The sequence below is a fragment of the Marmota monax genome, unplaced genomic scaffold (assembly GCF_021218885.2).
Source record: "Marmota monax isolate L192 unplaced genomic scaffold, Marmota_monax_Labrador192_F-V1.1 WCK01_AAM20220418_F8-fsc00009, whole genome shotgun sequence".
Taxonomy (NCBI): Eukaryota; Metazoa; Chordata; class Mammalia; order Rodentia; family Sciuridae; genus Marmota; species Marmota monax.
In genome coordinates, this window is record NW_026694710.1 from 14,224,804 (window position 1) to 14,252,428 (window position 27,625).

The 27,625-nt window shown below is 37.9% G+C and overlaps 2 protein-coding genes across 6 annotated transcripts in view; one reads left to right on the forward strand and one right to left on the reverse strand.

Moving 5' to 3' along the window:
- Nucleotides 1-27,625, forward strand: part of Kcnip4 (potassium voltage-gated channel interacting protein 4) — a 500,726-nt gene that overhangs the window by 455,895 nt on the left and 17,206 nt on the right. For all 5 annotated transcript variants that reach the window (XM_058572393.1, XM_046423834.2, XM_058572392.1 and 2 more), the window contains exons 3-4: nt 12,026-12,095; nt 21,319-21,389. In XM_058572393.1, coding sequence (XP_058428376.1) covers nt 12,026-12,095; nt 21,319-21,389 — 141 coding nt within the window. The remainder of the gene's footprint in view (nt 1-12,025; nt 12,096-21,318; nt 21,390-27,625) is intronic.
- Nucleotides 16,064-27,625, reverse strand: part of Pacrgl (parkin coregulated like) — a 52,291-nt gene continuing 40,729 nt past the window's right edge. Inside the window, exons 9-10 of the mRNA XM_046423833.2 lie at nt 20,829-20,890; nt 16,064-16,578 (exon numbers count right to left, since the gene is read on the reverse strand). Of these exons, the coding sequence (XP_046279789.1) occupies nt 20,876-20,890 (15 nt within the window). The 3' untranslated portion in view covers nt 16,064-16,578; nt 20,829-20,875. The remainder of the gene's footprint in view (nt 16,579-20,828; nt 20,891-27,625) is intronic.

Sequence of the window (27,625 nt, forward strand, 5' to 3'; positions counted from 1 at the left end):
CCAAGGTCGTGCTAGGGAGAGACCGAGGATTTGTGAACAGACAGGAAGCCAGAGCAGGGTGCGTCTGCATGTCACTTCACTAATGAGGACTCAGCATAGTGCTCAATGAGCTGCAAATTCAATTTTGTTTTTTGAAACTTTCTGTATTTTTTAAAATAATATTTTCCACCTACATTTGGTTGAATCCACAGCTGCTGAACCCACAGATGTTGAGAGACTCCTGAATATTGAACCTACTTTAAGAATGGCAAAGACCTTGGTCCTTCACATAGCTAGCCTGGAATCAACTAAGCCTTGTCTGGCCGCCATACTCCAGCACACTCATATCTCTTTAGCATGTGATTGTATCACAGGCTTCAGTGCATGCTTGGTCCCCTGTTCCCTCTCCCTGCTCTATCTCTAGCTAACTTCTGTTCATCCTCAGGTCTCTGCTTAAATGTCCCTTCCTCAGGAAGTCTTCCCCGGGGCCTTTCCTGGAGTTGACAGATCTTCCACACTGTCTTTGTAGCACTGGGCACAGCCATAACTGAATGCTCCTCTGGGCAGATCTTTGTCATACGGTGCCTCTTCAGATAGACATTAAACTCCACACGGGCACCCGGTCTGTCTGGTTGATTGCTGTATCCCTAATTCTTACCACACTTTGACTGACAATGTGTTTTCAAAAATATGTGATTAACGAACAAAAGGTGGAAAAAACCCAGGCTTTGTCCCACTCACAGAAGTCAAGTCATTTATCTGAAGTCTCACAGCCAGTAAGTGACATGAGCAGATTTTAAGCCAGGTGGTGTCAAATTCCGAAAGCTATAATTTCAGCAATAACACAGAAAATGAGAGATTGGTTAGGGATTCAAAACAAAGAAAGAAAGAAAGAGAAATACTCTGCAATTAAATAAGCAGATAGTATTTAATATGGATAAATATAATGGCCTACATCATATGAAAAAGATGACAGAAACAAGCAGGTTCATAATGATCAGTGTCACCGTGGAAACAATCCCCTGCATAGTTAAAGTGTAGTGAGGTATGCTAAATTTTGCATACGATTTATTTTTATTCAAGAATTCTAATAAATACTCCCAAGATAGGTATGACCCTTATGAAGTTTTAAAATATTCCCCTGCAAAACACTGAGGTAGACCCAGACAGCCTGTTTCCACAGATCATAGGACTAAAGATCAATTTTATAATGTTTCTAAAATCAAGCAATGGAATTTTTGTTGTATCTTGTTGCTAGCTTCATTGTTTCCTTAGGCCTACATATTTTGTGCCACTAAAACCAAGATTAGCCTTGTTATCAAAAAAGTGACCATAAATTTTGTCCCACTTATTCCAAGCATAATACCTGGAAGGAAGAATCTCTGGGCCCCTTTCCCTGAAAGAGTTAATTTTTCTAGGTATCTAATTGTGGAAGCAAGATTCACTGTCACTTTTCATAAAATGGGAATAGCTTTCTTGAAAGAAACTTACCTGGACATGCACCAAGCTTAGGAAAAAGAGCAATCCGTGAAGAACAAGAACCAGAATTGTTTCTGGTTAAGAGAGAGGACACTGCTGCCCCCTTGTGTCTCAATATTACAATGAATTGCTGAAATTGTTCAAGGTCAGCTCATCTCTGTGTATCCTCTGATCTCCAAAGAGCACTCTAAAGTGTTCTGTGGCCACTTACTGAGAGTAACTGGGACAGGGTCACCCACTGAGCCACACGGGTCACTACGGAGAAGAGGAGGAAGCTTGACTGTCCCACCCAAGAACTTGGAAGCATTGAAGTTCTAGCCATGACTTTACTCCTAGGCAGCCTCACGACCCTTTGTTAACTATCCCCTCCAGAGGAACCATCAGGTAAAGGCAAAGAGCGGTGGAAACTTCTCTAGTATTTACAACAGAGTTTGTGAAGCAGAGTAAGTATTGCTTTGACTTAGAACAAAGATTCAGAGACACAGGGCTCCTCCCGGAAACTGTAGTTTGCAATTGGTAAGACAAAGGGAAAGACAAAGGGGTGTATAGCAAAATATGTTTAGAACAGGGCCTGATGTGCCTTACATCTTCTTCATGAGAGCAGACGACCAGAGAATTTGAGGTTCCTCTCTGCATCTCCTCACCTGGGATATTTGAATTCAAAAAAAGGATTAGATTTGCATGCTCTTTTATCCTGGCAGGATACAATAGGAGATTGATTTGTGTGAATATTTGAATAATGCCTGTCTCCTCCACAGACTATCAGCTCCTGAGAGATAAGGACCAGCCTGCTTGTCTCAGTGTCCAGCCAAGTGCTTGGCATTTGAATATTTAAAGAAAGAAATAATTAATAATATTTGTTTTGATGGATTAATAGGATTAAAAAACACTGGAAGGAAAACTCCTCATTTATTCTTTTTCTTTTCCATAGTTTCATTTTCCTTTCACTGAAGAAGCTTAGTCAGATTTAAAAGCTTTTTAGCACAACTCAGGTTCAAATCCCAGCCCCACTGCTTAAAATCTCTCTGACCTTGGCAAAGTTCCTCAAACCACTCTGAGCTCATTTCTTGTAGACTATGTGAGAAAATATCTATCTCCCGAACTTGTTATGAGGATTTAATGAGAACACTATATCTTCTATACTACCTGGATCATTGCCCAGCAAACCATGGGTGATCATTAAAAAGTTAGTTTTATTCACACTCAACCCCAACATTCCCTCAGAGCTTCTTTGGATATACTTTGCAATAGGTTTTTAAAAATTCATGACCAAAACAGAATGAATCAACTTCATAGAACACACCTACCACTGCAGTCTGTAGATTACACTTTGTCCAGAAGAACTTTTACCAGACTTGTAACTTTTAGCAAACTATAAAGTGGACTCTCATTTTCACATTCTATAGAGATATATAACAAAATGACAAGAAGATAAAAGCTTTGTTAGGATGCTTTTGACTATAAGCAACAGAAAGTCAATCAACAAAGAGGCTTATACAATGAAGAAAGTGTGTAATCCCACATAAGTCCAGAGATGATAAGCTTAATGAAGTTATCAAGGAATCAATTTTTTTTTTTTTTTTTGCATGGGAGGTGCCAGGGACTGAACTCAAGAGCACTCAGCCACTGAGCCACATCCCCAGCTCTTTTTTGTATATTTTTATTTAGAGACCAGGTCTCACTGAGTTGCTTAGTGCCTCACTTTTGCTGAGGCTGACTTTGAACTTGTGATCCTCCTGCCTCAGCATCTGGAGTCACTGGGATTACAGGTGTGCACCACCATACTATGCATGTATATTCTCTTAAGTAGAGCTTTTTATTCAGTTGATTTTATTTTTGGTAGTATCATTGAGATTATGCCATGACAATCTGAAATAGTTCAATCAACTAAAAAGATTTGCATAATGACCCTGATGATAGCAGAAATAAATAAGCACAGGTCACACTGCCACAGATAGATCCATAGCATGTACAAAAGACACATTCAGTTTTGCCATCACAGCTGTCTTTGCACTGCTGAGTCTATAGACTACAGTATATATCCCTTTAAAATCTTGTTAAGCTAGGGCCCCAAATAGTACAGTGGACAATTGAGTTGGAAATAGTACACTATTTGTGTAAGTATGAATAGTTTCAGTCCTTTGATGTACTTGTGAATGTAACTGTAGAAAAACCTGTTAAACAGAAGCTGCTGTACAAACCAAAGCCAGGCCCCATAGAGAAGAAGCAGGCTGTGGGTATCTAAAGGTGGCCACATGAGAGTCTTTGCTTGTGATTATTCAATCAAACACCAATCAAGGTACTGCTGTGGAGACATTTCACAGGCAAAAATAAAGTTTCAAATCAGTTGTCCCTAAGATGCAGAGAGCATCCTTGTGAACATGGTCTGGTCATATGAGTCCTTCACAAACCAGGAGTCAGAGAGAATCGGTGTGAGAAGAACTCAGCCTGTCTCTGCTTGTTTGAAGATGGCAAGAACTCCATGAGAAGGGAGCTGAGAGAGTCCATGAAATATCGGCCAACAAGGTAACAAGACCTCAGTCCTGCAACCACAAGACAGTGAACTCCACCAATAACCTGGAAGAGGATTCTGTGGTCCAGATAAGAATCCTACTTTTCTGTCCTGACCTGGTGTAGCCACCAGAATATTACTTAATAAAAAAAATACCTCAGTGGCCACAAATGTTAAAAGATGTGCTTCTCATCTGTAGTCTATGGTCATCCCAGGTCAGCAGGGGGCTTTGCACATCACAGTCCCTCAAGCAACTGGTGGAGCAGAAACCATCTCTTGCGTGTTTGTCCAGCCAGAAAGAAAGAGAACTCTCCTGGGTCTGACATCAACAATTCGACTCTCCATTAGTTGACCCAAGCCGGTCACATGGTTCCTGCCAACTATCAGGAACCAGAAAATATTAACTTCCCAAGTGTTTAAAAAGAGTGTGTCTTTGTTGATAAAATGCCTAACAACTACCACGCTGGAAATCCTGTTGTATTTGCCTTTCCAACTGAGGGTCCTTTCTTGTGTACCTGAGTTATTGCTACAGGACTTACTATGTGTGGAGGACGCTTGCTGGTCTCTGTTTACGAACTTGCACACAGCCTACATTCAGTATGATCTCTAACAACTGTGCTGCTTAGGGTGGTAACCTGCTCCAGGAAGGGCCACCACACCTGTCATCTATCCTTGCAGGTGGCATGGATTGTCGTTCTCATTTGGATGATGATGTGAGCCTCCTCTTTTGTTACTTTGAACGTGAGACTATTTTCCAGTCTTTGTGTTTTCCTTTGCCTGCGTTAACTACTCAAGAAATATTAGTCTGTTCTGTGTTAAGAAGAGTGGAAAGAACAGCTGTTGGATACAACATGGATGACATGATGGTAGAAAAATCAAGGCCTCAGTTTAAGTACCTCACAACCACTGCCATGTATCCATTCTTAGCACGGAGGTTCATGTGAAAGGTGATAAAATACAGGGATACTTTAAAAATGTGATATTACATATATCACAAGAGGATCCCCAAAGAAATATTTATTTCAAAAACACTTTTCATTTCAGTTATTTTCCTATGAACTATTTGTACTATAATTCTCTTTTGATCACTGAAGAATTATTTCTAAATATTTGATAATAGTTCTGAACCTGAGGGAATGGCATTTATTAGAAAATAATTACTTAGGAAAATATTCAGCTCGTGGTGAAATATCATTGGGATGTTTAATATTATAATCATGTGCATTATTATACATCTGATTTGAATACCAGTGCAACCATTTCTAGTGCATTCCCCCAGAGTTCTAATAACTTTACAGGAAATGTTCAAAGATTTTATGAGGCAAAAGTGTAAGAACACAAGAGGCCGGGTGCAGTGGCACATCCTGGAATTCTAGCAACTCAGGAGGCTGAGGCAGGAGGATTACAAGTTCAAAGCCAGCCTCAACAAATGAGCAAGACACTGTCTCAAAATTTTTAAAAATAATAAAATAAAAGGACTGGGGATGTGGCTCAGTGGTAAACACCCCTGGATTCAATCTCCAAAACAAACAAACAAAAAAGAACAAAAAACAAAAGGACTCCTGATTCATCTTTCTTACAAAATAATTTTCTTAGCAGTTTCCTATGCATACATGGACCCCTCTCTGAAATACCATCCCCAGCACTTCACGATGACAGTGTTATAGCATACTTATTAACATACTCATACTCACATAAACAATGCTAGAGGAAATTTTCATTTAAACTGATAAATTAAAGGCTCTTGGATTTCTAATGATATTTATTTCCAGGATGACAGCCTTTATTTGTCTCAGCTGTCATTTACATTTACAGTATCCTCCTGTCTTTGAGGGTAAACTATGATGACATTAGAAAGAGAAAATTCAATTTATAATGCTAGGGTAAGCAGTATAACTCATATTTGCTTTATAAGATCATTTCAGACCTGTATTGGATTCAAACATATTGATGCATACAAATTAACCCTAGTTTATCCACATTGATGTTACATTAACCCATTGTATTATGGTGTTCTTACCAAATTCTAGATTATTATTATTGTACTAACAGTTAATAATTAATGGGCAAATATGAGTGCGAGGTCAAGGACTAAGAAAACATAATATGCAATTTTCAAAACATCCCTCTGCGCTCGATATATCCTTATTCTACAGAGAAGGAGACTTAGTGAGAAATAGACAACTTTCCCAGCCCATATGTGGCTGGGGTTCCAACCAAGTCTGCTTTCTACTTAACGCCAAGCCCAAGAACTCAAGCATTGTACTAGCTTGCTCTACTATATGGCAGAAAACACCAGCAATTGTATGGACATGAAGGCATTTGTGGTGTCAAAATGAGCCCACACTTCAGGAAACCCAGACAGGAAGTGAAGCTCCACAGTACATGGAGTCATGATGAGCAATTCCTGTAACGTTCTCTCCCTTGTTATCCTACCTTTAAAATAAGTCCACTGGATTAGATCCTCCTGAGGGTTGCCTCAACACTCATGTTTCCTGAGCTTATGATCTCTAGACTATGCTCTGACATTTTCTTATTACGGGAAAGTTGTCAATTTCTCACTAAGACAATGTAGTCTGTAAAACAGATCTAATACTAGCATCTATCCCTTCATATGAGATAACCCAACTTGACATTTAACATAATACCAGAAGCATAGAAGTGTTCATATGGACTAGATTATCATCATTGTCATCGCCATCGTCCTCACATTGTTATAAAATATTGATAATCCATTAATATTGATATTACTGATAGATTGTATAACTATTGGTTGTATATCAATAACTGATCACAACCCTCACCTGTGTCACAATACTACCTGAGAGGACTGGAGAGTGTCACGAGCAAGAATGAGATAAGTTCTAACAGGACAAGGAAGTGTTTCTTCACCAACAGGAATATCTATGTCAGTTATGTGTAAGAAAACTCATTCCATATTTATTGCATTCTGATCATAACATGGTGAAGGATTAAGAAGCAATAAAGGGAGTACAATAGTCATCTGATTAATGTCCCAGCCAGTGGGGTGTTGGGAACCTCCAGCTTCTTAACTTTTGCTCCAACATTGGCTGGAGTTGCGTGCCCTTAAACCAGAATTTTTGCCACAGCACTCCACTGTTCAGCCATTCACTAGGGCAGACAGTGCACATGGTGAAGAGGAAGATGGGGCAGTCCTCCTCAGACTAAAGGCCACAATCTCTGAAAGAGAAATCAAAGCATTTTTCCTTAAACCACAACTCACAATATGTGTGTGTGTGTGTGTGTGTGTGTGTAATCAGTGCCTCTAGTTTTGAGTGAAATGGCTTCCTTTTGTGTGTGGTTCTCTCCACCACAGACAAAACAGGGGCTCTGTTGACTACCTTCCCAAAAGGAATATTTCCACAGATGACCCACAGGAGACGATGTTTTCAGTTCTGCTGGGGGAAAATGATGTCATTGCAGAAGACAGGAGGGCATTGCAATTAAGAGAGTCAGGGAGGTATGAGTTGGATTCGAGTGAACTTCATGTACCACAAAAGCAAACAAGGGACCGTTTCTGACTCACTCTTGCATAGTCTCACTGCTCAGAATGGTAGCAGGCACATGGACTATTTATTGACACATAAAAAGCACTCGATAACTATTTGTTGAAAGAGCAAGCAAATAGATGACTCTGTCAAGAACCATGACTCAAGCAACTTAATATCTCTGTTCATTTTCCTTATCGAAAAATAATTCCCCCCTTTCAGGTTGGGTGAAAATGTTAAGAGCATGCACAGGAAGGCATTGAGTTGTTTATTTTGTGCTCAGCAAACTGTTGTCGTGCTAATGTGGTCCAGCTGATTGCCATCAGAGCATCCTTGTCTGCATGAAAAACAAGGCAAATTGCTTTATCCCTTGGAGAGATCCGTACAAATCCCTTGATGTCCTCTGGTAATTTTCAGAATGACGATTAGATCCATGAGGGAAGGGCATTGTTGCTGTTTGCTCATGGAATTCTGTGCATGTCAAATCCCCATGTGATTCTGGCCAGCAGCCCCTCCAGGGAGGAGACTTCCTCATAAACTAGTGGTGGTGGCAGCACAGCCTGGTACAGCCTTTTGGAAAGCAATGTGACTGTGCATATGAAAAGCTTTAAGTGGTTTAAACCCTTTGGTCCTGTGATTCTCCTCTGGGATTAGCTGTAAAGAAAAAACCACAGGTGCAGTCACAGATGTATACCCTGAATATTAATTACATCATTATTCCTATGTTGCTCCCCAAATTCTGAAATCGCTTCAGTATGCAGCAATGTGGCAAGTTCAATGAATGCGTCATTACACAGCCATTAAAAATCACGACAGGGAAAATGTTCAGAGTATATTTTTTTAAGTTAAAAATATTATAAGATAAAAGTATTATGCTTTTGTATTATCCAAATTTTATTTGTAGAGTATATTATTAATATATGCTTTGGAAAATCACAAAAATGTTATTACAATAGTTGGTTTATGGTTGATTATTTTTCACAATGAACATATTTTTATTGAATAATCATTTATTAATAACAACCAGAAAACATGTCATTAGAAAATATAATATAGAATCCACAAGGGCCTGCAGAAGGTTATTAACAACTTCTCAAAAGATGGAAGAATGAGGTTTTCCCTAATCCTGGATTCTTCCTCTTAGGCAAGTCTAATGAGCAAATTCATACTCCAATGTTTAGATGTCTTTGTACTTGTTTACTTACAAGTATCAGCCTTTAAAATTGAAATCAATGAAATGGAGACAATTTATGCTGCTAAATGATTTGTTAATGGGCACATAAAACATCAATGGTAGAACTATTTCATAGCAGAAGTATACGAGGATCTTTCAAATATGTCACTAGGGCAGACATTCCTAATTCTTCATAAAATTTGTATTCTAATCTTTCTCAACTCATAAAAGTTCTCTTATGGTTTGGAGTGAACATATTAGAAGATTTCTAACCAGCAAAATGAACATGGAAATGATGTGTACCACTTTATGACCTGGCTCATAAGAACCTCTCATGTGTCCTCCTCAAGGGTCTTTTTTTCCTTTTGCATGAGACAATCACAGAAACTTCAGAAGCCACATGTTGAAGATGGCCAAGTCTTCATTAGCCACCATCCCTAAGTAGCTCTGAGGAAAAGAGCTATCAACTCCTTTTTACATTCACTCAAGACTCTTATGTAAGCAAGAACTGCACTACAGTTTTAAAAAAATGTATTATATGTTTAGAGACCTGTTTGTTATAGCAGCAAGAGTTAGCCTAACTAATATAGCTAGGTTGTTTACACTATACTATCTGTGCAGCTTGGCCAATTTCATTCTTAGTGGAGAGGAGGAGTGACCATTTTTGTGGAGAGATCACAACAAAGTGAGGAAAAAAGAAAAATTTACAAGATGATACAAATGGTGTCTTCTTTAAAGAAAACACCATTTGTACCATCTTGTAAATTACTAGGGTCTTATAGACAGACTTTGCTCAATTTTTCTCACCCAAAAAGTAGAAAAATGTATTTGTTTGAATATGAAGCCCAAAATAAATAAAAGATCATCATTCTCTGAATTGTTTTTTTTTTCCGTGATCTTTTGTATTATTGTTGTTCTTTGTTAATGTTTTTTTTTTTTTTTCTGTAGCCTAGAATTCAGATTTGAAGTTCTAACCCCAAAGCCATGGCATTAGGAGGTGGGGATTTTGGGAGACCATTAGATCATGCGGACAGAGCCCTGTATAAAATACCAAGAGATCCCCTCACCCATTCCATCACAGAACACAGCTGCAGGGCACAACCTGTGAGCAATCAACAGACCCTCCCTCACCAGACACTGAATCTGATGACCTGAGAACTTGAACTTTCAGAACAGCAAGAAATCAATTTCTATTGTTTACAAGCCACCCTTATTTTTAATTTGTTTGTTTAGTCTGTTGTTTGTAGGAGCCTGAATGGACTCTTTATTCTTCCATTTGGATACAGGCTCTATAGGGGCAGAAACTTTGCCTTGTATATTCCTGCGGCCCCAGCTTTAGAAGATTTCCTAGAACCATAGGTACACATTATGAATTTTCTAGAAATGAAAATCAGTGAGATGAGTGCAAGATGGATAAAGAGAAATATACCTGGTGGGACTTACCATCCTGAGATTTGGCTGCATGCTTTCTTTATGAGAAAAACAAGTTCATCTGACACAGACATAAACATAAAACAAACACATACAGGACAGCCACTCTCTAAATGTCATTTCACATTATTAGGTATATCTATCCAGTGCTTCTCAAGTCCAAACCTGGCTGATGAGTTGACTGAGTGTGGGTGTCACTGTACTTCCCTTCTCACGTATACCAACATCACTGTACCTCTGAGTCACTTTTCCAGCTCTGACCTTGCACAGATTTACCACCTGATGTCAGAGAGCTTTGTATTTGCTTCCCCTCGATGCCCTCCCCAAGCAGATGGCTCAGAGATAAACAGCCAATAAATATCAATTTCCATGTGTGAGAAGGTCCAGCTACAGGTGTTTATTTGCTCTTATAATTGTTCTGTTGTTGCCAACTAGATCGAGTTATTCAGTTAAACCTTTTGAATCATTAGCTGCATACATACTACTCTTTTCCTTTTGAAAGATGTAGCTGTTACTTATCAATTTATTGATGTTTATTCATGGTTCACTAGAGAAAAAGAAATAGTTGATTTTTGTATAGATACATGGAGAGAGAGAAAATTTTTTAAGGAATGGACTCACATATTATAGAGGCTTGGCCAGTCCAATATTTGTTGGAGGAGGCCAGCAGGCTGAAGAGTCAGGAAGGACTTAGGGTGAAACAAAGATAACCTGCCGGTGAGCCAGACAGGAGTCCTGTTGCAGATGAACTGTCTGAAGGCAGTCTACAGGAGAGTTCCTTCTTGCTCTAGGAAGTCAGTCTATACTCTGTTCAGGCCCTCAAGTAACTAAGAGTCCCACCAACTTTACTAAGGACAATTTGCTTTACTACATCCACAGACTTAAATGCAGATCTCACCCATAAACACCACAGCATCATCCAAAATAATGCTTGGCCAAATACTTAGGCCCTGAGGCTCTGAGAGGTGAGTACCTAAAATTAACCCTCCTGTTTGGTTTGCTTGCTGGTGATTTAGCTCATTTGTATCCAGTTGTCTTTTCTTTGCTCCAACACTCTAGGTCCTTGGAGTCATTTAATATAAAATCTTATAGTGACCTGGGAAGTCCCAACTTCTCCTTGCTGCTTCCTCAGTCTTTTGCCTAGTAACCAATTTCCAAGCTGGCTTCCATTTTGTCTTTTAGCTACCTAAGTCATGAATTTGTTCTAATGATCAAATGAAAGAAAAATGTATTGACAAGCTCTGTAAGGACAAATTCATATTGAAACTATCAGTTAAAAATGTTTACATATCAAAGGTATGACCTTTGAACCACACAAATGAGATAATTGAAAATTTCTCATATGTAGCATATTACAGGTGAGTAACTGGCCTCTAAATGTTTAAAAATACTTGGAGGCCATCTGACTCAAGGTCACTTTTTTGTAAGAGCATCTCATTGTGTACTGCCAAACAATCACTAACTATTCCTACTTGAAGATTTTTGAGCCACATTAGACCCAGAGTCTCAATTTTATTATTTGAACTCAAGATTAGGTGGGTTTAGATAATCTCAAGAGGATACTGAACCAAGATCCAGCGAAGTCCATATCATAAGCATTTTGCAGTATGTTGGTGGTATGAAAAACAATGCATTACTTCTTACATTAGTGATAATAAATACATATGTTATTAAGAGAACTGAGTGGTTTTGAATAGGTCAGACCTGCTTTGATGCTCAATATGCAAAAATACATACATTTGCAATATTGTTTTTTATTCTGTGAATACTGGAACAAGGAGAAGTTTACAGCATGCTTTTTATTATCTTGGTTATAATGGATGGATGGTTTCCTTTCTAGGTGCAGTTTTGCACGGCAGACAGTTCTGTTTTCAAATGTGCAAAAAAAAAATCAGTTTTATGAACACTTTGCTCATATCACTTCTCTGCCACTTTCTCTAGGAATGCCCCAGTGGTGTTGTTAATGAAGAAACCTTCAAAGAGATTTACTCGCAGTTCTTTCCACAGGGAGGTAAGTACTTGTTAACACACTCTCACAGTTAGAATTATGTTTGCAATCTTGAGTTGGTTTAATCTTTCATGGCATGACTCTACATTTTTAATCTTTATGTAAAATAATTAATACACAGCATGCAAGTGCATAGAATTTTTGGTGTATCATAGAAATGAGCTACTTACAAATTATCAAATATCTAAGAGGTTACTTTTCAGTTTAACACAAATTTTACTGTCTGCCTGTAGTATTATGGCTCACAAATATATAATGCTTTTAGGGGTCCTCAAAATGACACAAGGCTTTTAAAATTGCATTATAGTTCTCATCTGATTTCTTAACAAAGTTAGGGAAAATGTAATTATCCTCAGTTTACAGACATGATGTCTGGGACTTAGAGAATTCAAACAGCTTGCTCAGACTCACACAGCTGCTCAGTGGCAGACCTGGGCTATAACCTAGATTTTTCTGTGGACTTTTTTTTTTTTTTTTTGGTACTGCAGATTAAACTCAGAGGATCATAATCACTAAGTCACATCCCCAGATCTTTTTGTTTTATTTTGAGACAGAGTCTCACTAAGTTGCTTAGGGCCTTTCTTAGTTGCTGAGGCTGGCCTCAAACTTGCAATTCTCCCATCTTGGCCTCCCAAGTCATTGAGATCATAGGTGTGCACCACTGTACCCAACTCAGGTGCACTTTTGCTGTCCCTTTCTCCTTTCAGTAATACTTAACTATGACCTCCTCCCCATCTGAGAAAGTTAATATTTTAATTGGAAAGAAAATGTGAGGATAGTATAATGATGTCATGCCCTCTAGAGATGAGTGAAGAGATTGTTTGCCGTTGGATCTGACATTTCTTCTTCAGTTACCCAACAGATGCCCATCATATCACCCAGCCTACTGTATGCTCAGCCATGTGTGAGGTACTACTAATGTAAGAGGAATGGGAGGAATCAGATGTGGTACCTGCCCCAAAGTGTGTTAGACAGTAGTCTACAGGAGCAGAGGGACAAGGTCCATGTAAAGTATCAATGTAAAGATGGAGATTATAAATAGCAGAATGGAAGCTTAGTGTAGGCGTGATGAGATCCCAGGAAGGACAGAGAGGAAGTAAAGAGAGGTTGTCCAGGTGCATTGAACATAGGCTGAAATTGATGCCATTTTGAGGTATTGAATATATTCCTGGCTCTGGCATGCCTTACCCTCATTATCCAACAAATTTTATAAATAAGGACACTGAGGTACAAAGAGATCACTCCACTTCCAAAGTATCTAGTCTGTCAGTTCCTCATCTTACCTTTCAGGAGAACTTTCTTGCCACAGTGTGATATCTTCCAGCTTCAAAAGGTAGCAGGGATGCTCTAGGCAAATGTAGAGAAAGATAAGGGGCACAGCCTAAAAACGAAGGTAGAAATTTTCAGGAAACTGACAGAACTGTGGTGTGAATTTGGCATGAAATGTAATAGTCATGGATTCCATAATAAGAAACAGGAACATTTCCCTTGAGGTGATGCAGAGGCACTGATGGGTTGAAGTCAGAGGTGCTATGGTCAAAATTTGTTTTAGATACATTCCATGATGGCTCTGTGGAGGATTGATATGATGTAAGCAACATCACAGACAAGGGGAGCATTCGGAAATTTATTACAGGATGCAAAGCAAGGTCTTTAACCAGGACACACACAGTAGGATTGGGAAGTGGGGAAAGAGTGCAGACATTTAAATGATTTAAACTGGCAGAACCTATTGATTGATTGACTTTTTATGGTAGAAAGAGATGAAGAGAGGAGTTTGTGATAACTTTCAGAATTCTGTCCTGGGCACCAGGTAACAAGTTACAGAAGGAGTAGATGATTATAATTTTGGACAGATTACATTTGTGGTGTCTGTGGGGATTTAGTATCAACAAGGATTTGGTAGAAACCTGAGGCTCTATTGAAAAATCCAAGAAAGAGATGGAGATCTGGGAATTATTAACCATGAAGTGGTGGCTAATGATGTGGCCATGATATGGGTGAGGTGACTGGGAGAAGTATAGAAAGCAGGGAGTCAGCCATGAAGCCCAGAGCACATGTTAAGAACCAGATAAAGAAAAGGAAACTGTGAAGGAGACAGAGAACAAACAGTCAAAAAAATGACAATAAGTCCCAACAAGATTGGTAGTTCAGAAATTAAGAGAATAGAGACATTAAACTCTGTAGCCAAGAGGTCCAGGGGAATGAAGATTGGGGGGTATTCTTGGGACATGGCAACATGGAGGTCATTGTTTGTAAGATCATGGCAGCTTGAACAAGAGAGTTAGGTGGGGCACAGACAGAAGCCACACTGAAGAAGGCAAAAGGATAAATGAGAAGGGAGAAAATAGAGACAAGCGGTAGAGACAGCACTTACAGGAAACTTGGCTGGGAGAGTGAGGTGATGAGGAGGAAGTAAATGACAGCCATGTCAGCCATAGGCAGACATAGGTGGAAGAATTTATTTTTTTTAATATAGGCAAGGACGGAACTTGTTTATATACAGAGAAGGAGCTTATAAAGAGCCATGTGCTAACAGCTTACAACAGGAGGTTGATAATAAGTAGAATTAAAATCTTGATGGGATATAATGGCATAAGGTAGAATGAGACAGGGATCAGGAGTCTAGGGAGAAGGCTTTACCTTGAGGAGGAAGGCAACTGTCTAGTCCTTCATTTGACCTCTACACAACATAAGGAGAAGGCTTCACCCTTAGAAGGAAGGGGACCATCTGGTCCTTTATTTGACCTTTATTCAACGTAACAGGCAACCATTGCTTCTCTCTCTGTGCCCAGACTAGACTTTGCCATTGACTTTGCCATCACCTTTTACAATTGCTGTTTACTATGGAGTCACCCTCATCTCCTGCCAAATTAATTTCAGTGGTCTCTGAAATATTCTCCTAGGTTCTGACACCTCTTCCCACAACAATGGTCAATGCTCAAAATGAGCCAGAATCACCCTGTTACATGGCAGGTCAGATCATGTCACTGCTCTGCTCAAAATCTTCCCTCCTTTCAGAGCATAGCCAATAACCTGAATCATGGTCACTGATCTCTTGCGCCTTAGTCTTTCCCATCTCCCCCCTTGACTCATCCCAATTCAGCCACACTGGCTTCCTTGCCTTCTACTCACATATCAATCATGACACTGCTGCTTCTGGGCTTTTCAATTTGCTATTCCTTCTGCCTGGAATTCACTTCATCCAAATATGTATCCAAATATCTCATCTCCTTTGCTTTTACTCTATACCACCTTCTCAGGGACCCCTACACTTTAGACATTCCCCATCACTTTCTTTTTCTCTTTGGCATTCAAGACCACCTAATACTACATATTTTACTTATATGATTGCTGTTTGTTATCTATTTTCCCACTAGAAATCTCCAAAGTCACAGAGGTTTTCTTTGCTGTTGTATCCACAGATCATGGAGTAGTGACTGATGAGAAATACAAATTGTTAAATACTTATAATGAGTGAGTAACACCCATCTCATATGCTGGCTGAAATTATACAAAGGACTAATATCTGTAAAAAGTGGTTTTGAAAATTATATGCCATTTAAATTTTAGTTGTTTCATATAAAAATCAGATTCCCTTTTGGTTTTCAACCCATTTGGTTAGGTATTTGACTGGACTTAAAATAATTCTGTGCATGGATTAGCAAGAAACAAATTTTTGTTAAAGATAGTCCTTTAAAATAATTAAATTAGAATTCTGAGAAAATACAGGGAGACACATTATTACATGGATTTGGATCCACTGTGGACAACTCCTCTCCTCTGTCTCATTGCTACAGTTCAGAGAGAAAATCTGTTCTGACACCACAGGCAGTAGGTATTGGTTACAGCATGTAATGCAAGGATTTTTATTAGTGAAAGTTTAATTTGGGTATCATTCAGTCATCACATCTATTTCTAAATTATTTAAAACATGAATTTTTTAACAAAATCATTTTTATTAGCTGACTGCCAATATATTGGTAGGTATTGCTATCAAAGCTTCCACAAAAAAAAGAAAATCTTAGTTACTTTTTGATTATTTCAAAAAAGGTTATTACATGCTACAAATTGGATATGGTTCCACATTAAAATTTTATCTTTCTTCGAAAGACAACATTTCCACATAAGAGAATATCTACCGAAGCAGCGAACATGTACTTTGCAAAGGATTCTTGTTATAAAATCCAAAGGGATTTACAGAAAATCACTTTTATTCTCTTAGAAATTCTTTGATTATTTATGTTAATTGAATGCATAAATCTAAGAGTACTAGGTATCTTTGACAGGAATGAAATATCTTAAAGAATAATGACTTAAAATTTTAAAAATTAATATCATGCATACAAATTGTATCTTACACTGATGCTAGCTAGCTAGCACAGGAAACATGTCCTAATGAAGAACATGGTCTTGAATGGCAGGCAAATTCATGTCACACCATCTTCATACTTCCATGGGGCCGTTGTTTATTCAGGTGGGTGGTCTGAAAGCAACAGGTTTATGACATTATGAACAGTAACACTGATGTGTGGGTAAATCACAACATCTCTTTCCTTTTTCCATGACAAAAGTGCTTTACCTTTTGTACAGAGTCCTCTGTGCAATCTGTATTGTGTCCATCTGTATTGTGTCTGGCTTTAAGTTCTCTCTAAGGCTTAGTGTGAGCTATGTCTCACATAGCTTGCTTGGTGTTTTGGATGTTGGCATAACTGTATTGAACACTTTCTAGAAGTGTTCTAGAAAGCCTACTAGAAGGCAAACAATAGGGAAAGGCTTGAGGGCATTATTGCCTGCGTGGTTACTTTTCCACCATCACATATAATAGAAGCTTCAGTGTATAAACTCTTAGCTCAAGACACATTTCAAAATCCCATGAAAACTGGAGTTTCTGAATACTCCTACTTATGTTGTAGGAAATTTGCACTTACTTTAGCTATACTAGGTTCCTTATTAATAGCTATTAAATGAATGAATAAATGAGCCCAAGTCAGAGGAACATGTCAGGAAATATTCATTGAGCAGCGCTAGGTACAAAGGACTCAAGGCACTTGAACTTAGATGAGTGCTATGAAAATAAATTTAAAAGAAAACTCCACTCACTGAATATCTTCCTTACTCTAAGACAATATCTCTAGCAATATTTTAGAGTGATTTATGGAGGACAATTGTGTGTTGTATGTGCTGGAGGCTGAATCCTTACTAGACTAAATATGTGCTTTGTCACTGAACTGCACCTCCAGTCCTAGAGGACGTATTGACAGAAGCTACTATTCATGCATAGTAACCTGCCTTACCATAGTAATAATTCCATGAATTGTATATTTAAATGCATTAAGCTAATTTTGTACCTTGTGCTTAAATTCATGTGGGAGCAAGGGGTTAAGGTGAGAAAAGTCATCCAAAATTATTTCATTTCACAAACCAGAGACATGATCATCATTCAAGAATTAGATGTGAGCCAGGCACGTTGATTCACATCTGTAATCCCAGCAGCTCATGAGGCTGAGGCCAGAGGAGTACAAGTTCAAAGCCAGCCTCAGCAACTTAGTGAGACCCTATCTTAGAATAAAATATAAAAAGGATTGGGGATGTAGCTCAGTGGTTAAGCACTCCTGGCTTCAATTCCTTGTGCCAAAACAAGAAGAATAATTAGTTGTGGAGTTTCCTCAGTAAACGAGGAATGGAACCATCATATGACCCCTGTCCCGCTCCTTAATATTTTTCCAAAAACATCTAAAATCCCCATACTATAGCAATGTAGCCACTTCAATATTTATAGCAGCACAATTCACAATAGTAAAATTATGGAAACAACCCAGATGCCCATCAATAGATGAATGGATTAAGAAAATGTGATATATACAACACAGAGATATGTGAATACGAAGTGGTTTATTTTTTCTGGGCCTGAAGTCATTCTTCTAGAAAATGTAGAAATCAGACCAAAGAAAGTTTTCTGTTTTTTTTCCCCCTACTCTAGTGTTCTTTACTTCAGAGTTGGTAATGAAATGTCTTCATTTCATTATCAACTTTACTATTTAGAAACTAGCTGACCTTTTTAAGTCACTAAAACAACCTGCACCTATTTTCCACTTTTGTTAAAAGTAGATAACTTGATAAATGGCATCTTATGATCTCATCCTACCCTAAGAGTCTATTAATTTTGTTTCCCAACTATAAATTTTAGACATATACTTTTAATCTCCCCAATACAATCATAAGAGACAGAGACAATCTCAGCATGTCTATTTCAGTGATTATTTTTGTGATATAAGGAGGTTGTGAACAAAAAAGACCATCAAGACATGTGGGGAGAAGGGAGATCATTGCTGTCTTTTAAACCTTCAACTGCACTGGAACCTAGAATTCAGGACACCAGTTATTCATCCGGTTAAAAATAGTTTACCATTTACCGTGTGCCTGGAAAGAACAGAGTAAGGTGAAGCCAGGGTGCACAAGCTCCTGTGGACAGTCGGACTTTTCTCTACATCCACCTCCCTGCCAGGCTCCTCCCTCTTGCTCAATCAAAGCTAGTAGCCTCACTACCTTTCTTTAAACATTTTCACTACTTGCCTGAAAAAAACCCAGACTCCATCAGAAGGCTCATTTATTTTTTACTGGCCTTTATTGAGCGTGAAATTGCATCAGATTAGAACTCCAGTCACCTAGGCGCAAAACAGCGGCTTCACAAAAATAGGAAGTGTTCTAAGTGAAAAAAGTTTGAAAGAAATTTGACCACACTTGTAAAGATAGTTAAATAAGAGTGGCTTGTTCATGAAAGAATAATAATAGCTAATATTTTCTACTATTTAATAGATACCTAGAACTACTCCAAATGATGCACATATATTATCTCCTTTAAACTTCATGACATATCTATGAAATATATACTGTTATTAGCACTTTGTTGAAGAGGAGGACACTGACTCAGAGAGATGTCGGCTTGCCCAAGATCACAGAGTGAATCCCTAGTAAAGCTGAGATTAAAATTCAGGTAGTCTGACTTCACTACACTATTAACAAAAGCCATCTGCATGATAAATCTAGGATGTAAATCAGGCTTAACTTCAAGGAGAATTGCAAAAGTCCATTGACAAGAACAAAAAGTCCTCTGTAACATATTAGTGTAAACCTTGAAAGCATCATTGCCATACATCAAGATTAAAACTAGAGAAATCACATTGAGAAGAATAGTAATTATCATATGCCTATATTCTCTTGTTTTTTAAGTTTAAAAAAAAATTGCAAGCATCATCTGTTCTGAGCCATTATTCATGGTGAGTTCTGCTAGCTGGGGTAAAGATGTTTACCTTGATTGTAAAAACAGGGTAACAAGAGACTTGCTTAATGAAGCCCCGTTATAAAATATGCAAAATCGCTTCTTTTTTTTTTTCCTCTCCCCTAAAATAAATTTAACATACTGCCTATCAACTCACATCTCCAGAGGGCACTAAATAGTTTAAGAAGTCTGTGAAAGAGTACTATTGAGAGCAGAAAACTTTGCAAAGAAGAACAGGCTGCCAATTCTTGATTACTCTGCAGTGAAATTTCCCAACAATAGCTCTAAGTAGAATGCAATTAAACCCTTGGTCCCATATACAAAAAAACAACAACAAAAAAATCTCTTCCTGCAATCAATCAATACTAGATGGACACACACTCTAGACATAATGGTTTCACATATTATTTAGATCCAATTATGGTGCCTGATTAGTTCACTGAAATCAATGTTAATAATTCATGATTCCTCATATTATATTTAATGTTCAGAGATGAGAGAAGATGTCACCATCATTCTGCGAAACCAAGTGTAGAGTTGACTGTATGAAATGTGTGACCTTCACTGAGGTGAAGCAGTCAGGAAAAACAACCCCTAAGTAGGCCATGGTCCCTGAGACCATAGGAAGAGTCTGGATTTTTTCTGACAGGTGTAAACATGTTTCAAGAAGGGCCATGATGCTGTTCACGTTGACTGGGCAAGAGCAAAGCTCTCAAAAAACTGGGTTGTCTGTCCTATCTTTGATTTGGGAAAGACAATTCTCTACTCATTCTACTCTGACTTAGTTCTTGACAGCCTTCAAAAAACAATTCATAAAGTAAAAAGTGAATAGAAGTTAGATTAAATACCAGTAAGAATTAAAGCTAAAAGTCATAAAATAAAAGTGCGATTTTAAACAGAAGATATAAGGCTTGAGCCAATGAGCTGAAAGGTTAGATTTTTTAAAAAGATAACAAAGGTTAAGACAAAAGGCTAAAACCCATGAGAAGAAACATTTAAACTAATCATGTAAATTTGATCAAAGGTCAAGCACAAAAGCACTTAAAATGAAAGCTGACACTAAGAAAAGAAAACAATAAGGAAAAATAAACTTTCAAAATGAAAAAAAAAATAGAGATTAGAGAAACAAAGCAGTAATGGGAGACAAAGGAGGGAGGAAAAACACAGAGGAAGAACTGGGTTTTACAGGGATTCCGTGTCCTTGGTGTCCTGAGTCATGACAGTTACCGACCTGTCCATATTGTCCATCATTACCCAGAGCCTCAAATCCCACCCAGGACTCAGATGGAGTAGGGGCTCCCCGTGGAATGTAGCTGCAGGCAACAGGACATCTTGGGCACCTCCAATAAACTTCCAACTTGGCCACAGAACTTCCAAGTCACCATTGTCCCCAGTTCATCAGCCAATCTTGCAGGCTGCAGGCCATCCTCAGAGGCTCCAAGCTGCCAACTTACTTTTTGATGGTGTGACTTTAAGCAAGTTTTTCAACCTCCCTGAGTCTTCAGAATACCTGTACCTGAGTTGTAAACACGAAGAAAGTACGATTAATGACAAGTAACAGCAATTCACCACTATCACCTTACTTGTATTCTTATGACTTTACTTATAGAGAGAGTCTCAGCCATGCACAAAGCAATGCCTCAATGTACCCTTCTTTATCTTCACAGCCCCAGTGACACCATTATTCAGACACATATTAGGATCAGAGAATTTCCAGCAAGAGGCTCACAGAGAACATCTGTCACCTATGGCTTCTGTATGGGGTTCAATCCATGAACCTCAAGTTTCAGTCCTCTATCAAGAGAGAGGAGACAGCTGGGAAGAAAACATGAACTATGGAAGAGGGGATTGATTGTCCTGAGTACAGGGAGGCTTGGACCTTCTAGCCAAGTCTTCTGTGGCAACTAAACACTGACCTAATGGTATTCCCTTTCTGTATTTCAGACTCTACAACGTATGCACATTTTCTGTTCAATGCATTCGATACGGACCACAATGGAGCTGTGAGTTTTGAGGTAAGCTGTTGACTCTTTTTACATTATTTGACTTAAGATACCCTGAAAGGGATTTTAGTCTTTTCAGTAGGAAAACTTGAATTTGGTGATTTGATCATTTTTGAGCAGAGGGGAAAAGCCCTAGAACACCTCATTTCTCTCATTGAATTGCTAAGAAGCTGCCCTTATCTTTCAAAAGGCTTACAAATTACAACCCATATTTAGCTTATTTTTCCAGTTTATATAAGGCTTTGCTCAATTGCATGAGAACAGAAGGCAAGTGATTTAACTAACATTTACTGGGGGGTACTCAGGTCCAGTTACTTTTGTCTGCCCTGGAAATACAAAGATGATAAAGTCAAAACCCTGCTGTGGAAGGCATGTTAGAGGAACAGAAAATACATACAGAAAAATATTATATTCAACCACACTGACAAGATTATAAATAAATTTCCTTTCTAATTACAAATTTGAAGTGATCTGTAGAGAAAGTATGTAATTTTGATCATGAAATAGTGTATATGACCATCCAGGAAAATTTGCATATGTGAATATATATGCTAAGTGAATATTCTATCTATATATTCATATATATATTATGTCTAGATATATAGATATCTATAAATATATCTATAGGCATATTTATAGATATATTAATAGATGCTTACATATTTATAAATATATGTATTTAGATGTATAGATAATTGTAGATATATTTGTATGTATGGAGGCATTTAGATATTTAGATATAGATGATACCTATAGATATATAGATATTTAGATAAAGATGTGTAGTCACTATACAGAGAGAGGAGATAATTCTATTCTTCCTGTGGAACATAGAAGATCAAAAAAGTAATATACTTACATCTAGTGATAGGAGAATAAACTAAATATTAACTCTGACCACCAGTGAAGACTTTCATTTGGGTTATGAGTAGAATATGTATCTCATCCATTTGCTTGAGTTCTGAATACCTGTGCTTGGTCACTGGGCAGTAGACATCCATTTTTAACTTTGTAATTTCAGTTTCTCTCAGGAAAAAATAGTTAGATGGTTAGATAAAGATGTCTGTGTCTATTTGCAGTGAAAATGAGGCAATTTGGGGGATAAATGTGGTGGACAATGAGGGAGGATGCAGGTTCCACACAGGCCGAATTTCTAGTGACAGCTATGGCAACAGGAAGCCGATGATGGAATGGGACCAGCAAGGAGAAGGTACTAGTGGCAGAGCCTGCCCAGACAGATCAATGAACTAAGTCTCAAAGAAACAGCAGAAGCTGGTCAAGAGAACAAAGATGGTGGGAAGCTGTGGAGCAGGTGGCTGAGGTCCAACAGAGTACATCAGGCTTGAAGGAAGAGAAAGCATTTGCAAATCATGGGGAAGACAGAATACAAATGAGAGCCAGAGGAAAGGTGTGGAAGCAGGCACAGGCCAGGGCCTGACAAGTCTTAGGCAGGATGCTGATAGGAGGTTGGACTGTCTTGCAGGAAATGAGGCACTGCTAAGGAAACGGCAGCAGGAGTGTTCATGTATCAGAGCATTTTAATTCCAAGATTCCATACAGGAAAGGTGAAAGGACGAACTGCAGTCTAAGGCATTGAGGATCAGGGGTGGACACAGTCAATTGATATTAAAATGAAATCACTAGACAAAAAGATCTGTCATGTTTAGGAGAAGTAAACTTAATTTGGAAAGCTCTCTGGATACAAGGACTGTTAGGGTGTCAGAATAAAAAAAAAAAAAGAAAGTAAAAAAAAAAAATGAGCCTCCTGGGATGTCAATCAGTGGTCTAGGGGAGAACTGTCAGGTGCATCAAAGCATCTCCTCATACATACTCCTTGAAGACTGTGGGCCCAAATAGCATCATTTGTCCAAGAAATACCACTGATAAAAGAAGAAGCTGGCAGGGACTAAGGAGGTGTAAGCTAAGAAGTTAAGACAGGAGGATGGGTCAGCATGGACATGGGAGGAGCAGTTAGTGGAGGAAGAGTGGACACTGTGAGAATGTCCCAAGTGCCCATCCCCTGTAACATTTCATCCACTGATGGCAGCTTAGTCTGCCATCTCCTTGCTGGTCCCATTCCATCATCTGCTTCCTGTTGCCATATCTGTCACTAGAAATTTGGCCTGTGTGTAACCTCTATCCTCCCTCAGTCTTCACCACATTTATCCCCCAAATTGGCTTTATTTTGACTCTAAGTAGACAAAGACATCTTTATCTAACCATGTAACTATTTTTCGGAGAGAAACTGGAATTACAAAGTCAAGACTAAGCTAATATTATCCTATTAATGTTTACTGTACTTTGTGCATAAAATTAATTCTAATATAGCCTTAGTTTAGCTTTAATAGGAAAGTCAAAGCTTCCAGTTTACATAAGAAAAACTATTACAGCTAGTTTACAGAGGTTGAGAAGGGCAAAAACTACTAGTTATTTCATTACTTGAAATAGTTTATGCTTCAGAAATATACCATTGATTTTCTGTAACACCTTTGTCCAATTTTACCTGTAAATTCAGTCTGATGTTAATAATGTGGAAATATGCATAACACTGCTGTTATAATGTTTATGTAATATACCAGTAATTATGATAAATGTTGATTATAACTTGGGAAATTAGTCGTAATGGTTATAGGTATGCATGTAGGTACAATGCTTTTCTTTTAAAGGCAAACAAATGGCTAAATTAATAAATATTGAGTCAAAACCAACATGAGGCCATTGCAGTTATTTTTCTAAGTTGACTACCTATTTGCAAAGTTTCTTGGAAGCAGAAATGATTGGGAAAGGATGATGCTATGAGGAGCAACACTATATTCTTGCAATGGCAGAGGGACTGCTTGGATTCTAAGATATTAGGAAATAGAAGTTTTCCACTTAATTTAAACCTGAAGGGCAGAATGAATAAGTCAGGAAGGACCCTGGATTTAAGTCTGATTAGATCTAATCTCCACTTTGCCACCGAGTGGCTATGAGACCCTGGGCTGAGTATTTTAACACTTGGCCTCATTGTTCATATCAGTAAGACATCAGCAACCAAGATAACTTCACTGAATAATGGAAGAATGGAAAAGTAATAAAGTCATTAAAGGTCTTGGTTCTGTGCCTTGTGTCAACTACGTATTTGATATCTATTAGATGTTAACAATAAAAATATAACTTAGAGAGTTTTCTAACAAATATAGTTAATAATGATGTTGGTCATCATATTACATAGTGATGACCTGTCTTTGAATGTATTCAAGCAACTGCTAGGTGATCACTCTGTCTGCAACATGATGAAAGATAGCTCTGCTTCTGGTTATAATAAGCATTTATGTTATTATTTGCCTAAAATATCATTAACAATAGTAGTAGCTATACAACAATAATACTAATTGATGCTTGAATGAAGCAACCCAAAGGAATGAATTAGCATTCATTATGTTTGGCATCCTGTTGAGAAATTACATAATACTAATTTGTTTAATCCTTCTAGGTATTGCTAATATGCTCTTTTTAGCAAATGAGAAAAGTGAATCACAGAGAAGTTAAACAACTTGTCGCATTCACTCAGAAAGTAGGACCCAGGATTCACACTCAGGCAGTCTGGCCCCAGATTGTGTTAAAGTATATATAGATCCCCAATACAGATCCCAATCCCTTATCCCCATATCTTCTAATATGAAATCCTTTGAGCCAGAGGGATTTTGTCTTTCAGAGCCTTTTATATTTTAGAACTGCAATAACACATGCACACGCGCACGCACACACACACACACACACAATGGAAAGATAGATAAAATTAGAAATTGTTTCATGCCAATCAAGTTCAGGTTTTAGCAACAACATTCACTAAAAGGAGTTTTAGTGTAGAATCACCATCTCTCTCTGCCTTTCCAGTGTTTTTTTTTAAGTTCATAATTTTTAAAAATAAATTGTAGATGAAAAATTTTACTTGTATTACTAGCTATGTATTGGAGATAAGGAATCCCAAACTTAGATAGGTTGACTTGTCCAAAGTCATTGAGTTAAGTATATTGGAACCTGGATTGAATACCAGTTCTCCCAAAGTTTCTCAAACCTGTGATTTTTAAGGAGGGGCCAGCACACTTTTCTGTAAAGGACTGAGTAGAGAGTTCTGTTGGCTCTGCAGGCCATACATCTTTTCATTTAATTCATTCTTTTAGAAAATATTTATCAAGCATTCCTATGTGCCAAACACTCTTCAGAGGTTAGAGATATGTCAGTGAACAACAACAACAACAACAAAAAATGTGTCCTGGTGGAATTTGCTGTCATCCATCCATGGCTAATTTCTGTAGACTCCTTGCCTTGAGGGCTCCTTAACTTGGGTCCCATCCATAAGACTCTGGTGATTCCTGAGGACTGTGTTGCTGCTGTGTGTGTTCTGGGTGCTTCTTGTTCCCTCTCACCCTGCCACCCACAAGTGATCAGCTCCTTCTGCCACAATCTCTCTGGCCTTCTACTTCCTGTGGATTCTAAGTGCTTATTCCTTCAGTTCCCTGTAGCACAGTGGAATGTTCAATGAAACGTGCAGAGAGTACAAGATCACTGTGAGACGAGAGAAATGTATACAATAAATATGTATATAAGTTCCTATAGTCAGAAAACCAGTCCCCTATTTTTTCGTTTTATAAAATTTGTTCTTTTTAGATATTCATGACAGCAGAGTGCATTGTAACATATTTCAAACGTGAAGGACATATTTTAATTAGGATCTCATTCTTGTGGTTGTACATAATGTGCAGTTTCTCTGGTGGTGTACTTACATATGTACATAGGAAAGTTCTATCAGATTCATTCCACTGCCTTTCTTTGTCCATCCCCACTCCCTTCCATTCATTCGTCTTTGTCTAATCTGCTAAACTTCTATTCTTCCTCTCCACCCTTTTGCTGTGTGTTAGAATCTGCACATCAGGGAGAACATTCGACCCAAAGGTTTTGGGGATTGGATTATTTGACCTAGCATGATAGTCTCCACATCCATCCATTGGCTAGCAAAAGTCATAAAGTCGTTTTATTTTTATAGCTAAGTAATATTCCATTGTGTATATGTACTGTGTTTTCTTTTTTCTCTATCCATTCATCTATTGAACGGCACCTAGGTTAGCTCCATAGCTTAGCTCTTGTGAATTGTGCTGCTATAAATATTGATGGGCTACATCACTGTTTATATTTTAACTCTTTTGATTTTAACTCTTCTGATTTTAACTCTTTGGAATATACAGCAAGGAGTGGTATAACCAGATAAAATGGTGTTCTATTCCTAATTTTTTGAGTATTCTTCATACTGCTTCCAGAGTGGTTGCAACAAATTACAGTCCCACCAAGAATGTATAAGTGTGCATTTTTCCCCACATTTTTGCCAACATTGATTGTTACTTGTATTCTTGATTGTTGTAATTTTGACTGTAGTATGCTGATTTTAACTCTTTGGGATATACACCAAGGAGTGGTATAATCAGATAAAATGGAATAAGATGGAATCTTGGTATAGTTTTAGTTTGCATTCTCTAATTGATACAGATGTTTAACATTTTTTTCATATATTTGTTGACCATTTGTATTTTTCTTCTGTGAAATGCCCCCTTTTTTTGCGCATGTATTGATTGGGTTATTTGTTGTTGTTGTTGTTGTTGTTTGGTGTTTTCTGAGTTCTTTATAAATCCTGAAAATTAATGGTCTGAGGTGCATGTGGCAAAGATTTTCTCCTATGCTATAGGATCTCTCTTCACGCTCTTGAATATTTCCTTTGCTGTGAAGGAGCTTTTTAGTTTGATACTGTTCCATTTATTAATTCTTGATTTTACTCCTTGAGCTTTAGTAGTTTTGTTGAAGAAGTAGGTTCCTAATCCAACATGATGGAGAGTTGGACCTACACTTTCTTTTAGTAGATGCAGGGTCTCTGGTCTAATGCCTATGTCCTTGATCTACTTTGAGTTGAGTTTTGTGCATGGTAAGAAATAAGAGTTAAATCTTATTCTGCTACATATGGATTTCCAGCTTACCTAGCACCAGTTATTGAAGAGGCTTTCTTTTCTCCAATGTCCTTGTGCTACCTTTGTCTAGTATGACATAACTGTATTTATGTGGGTATATTTCTATGTATTATATTCTACATGTCTGTTTTGGTGTCAATATCATGCTGTTTTTGTTACTATAGTTTGGTAGTACAATTTAAGGTCTGGTATTGTGATGTTTATGTGGGTATATTTCTATGTATTATATTCTGTACCATTGGTCTACAT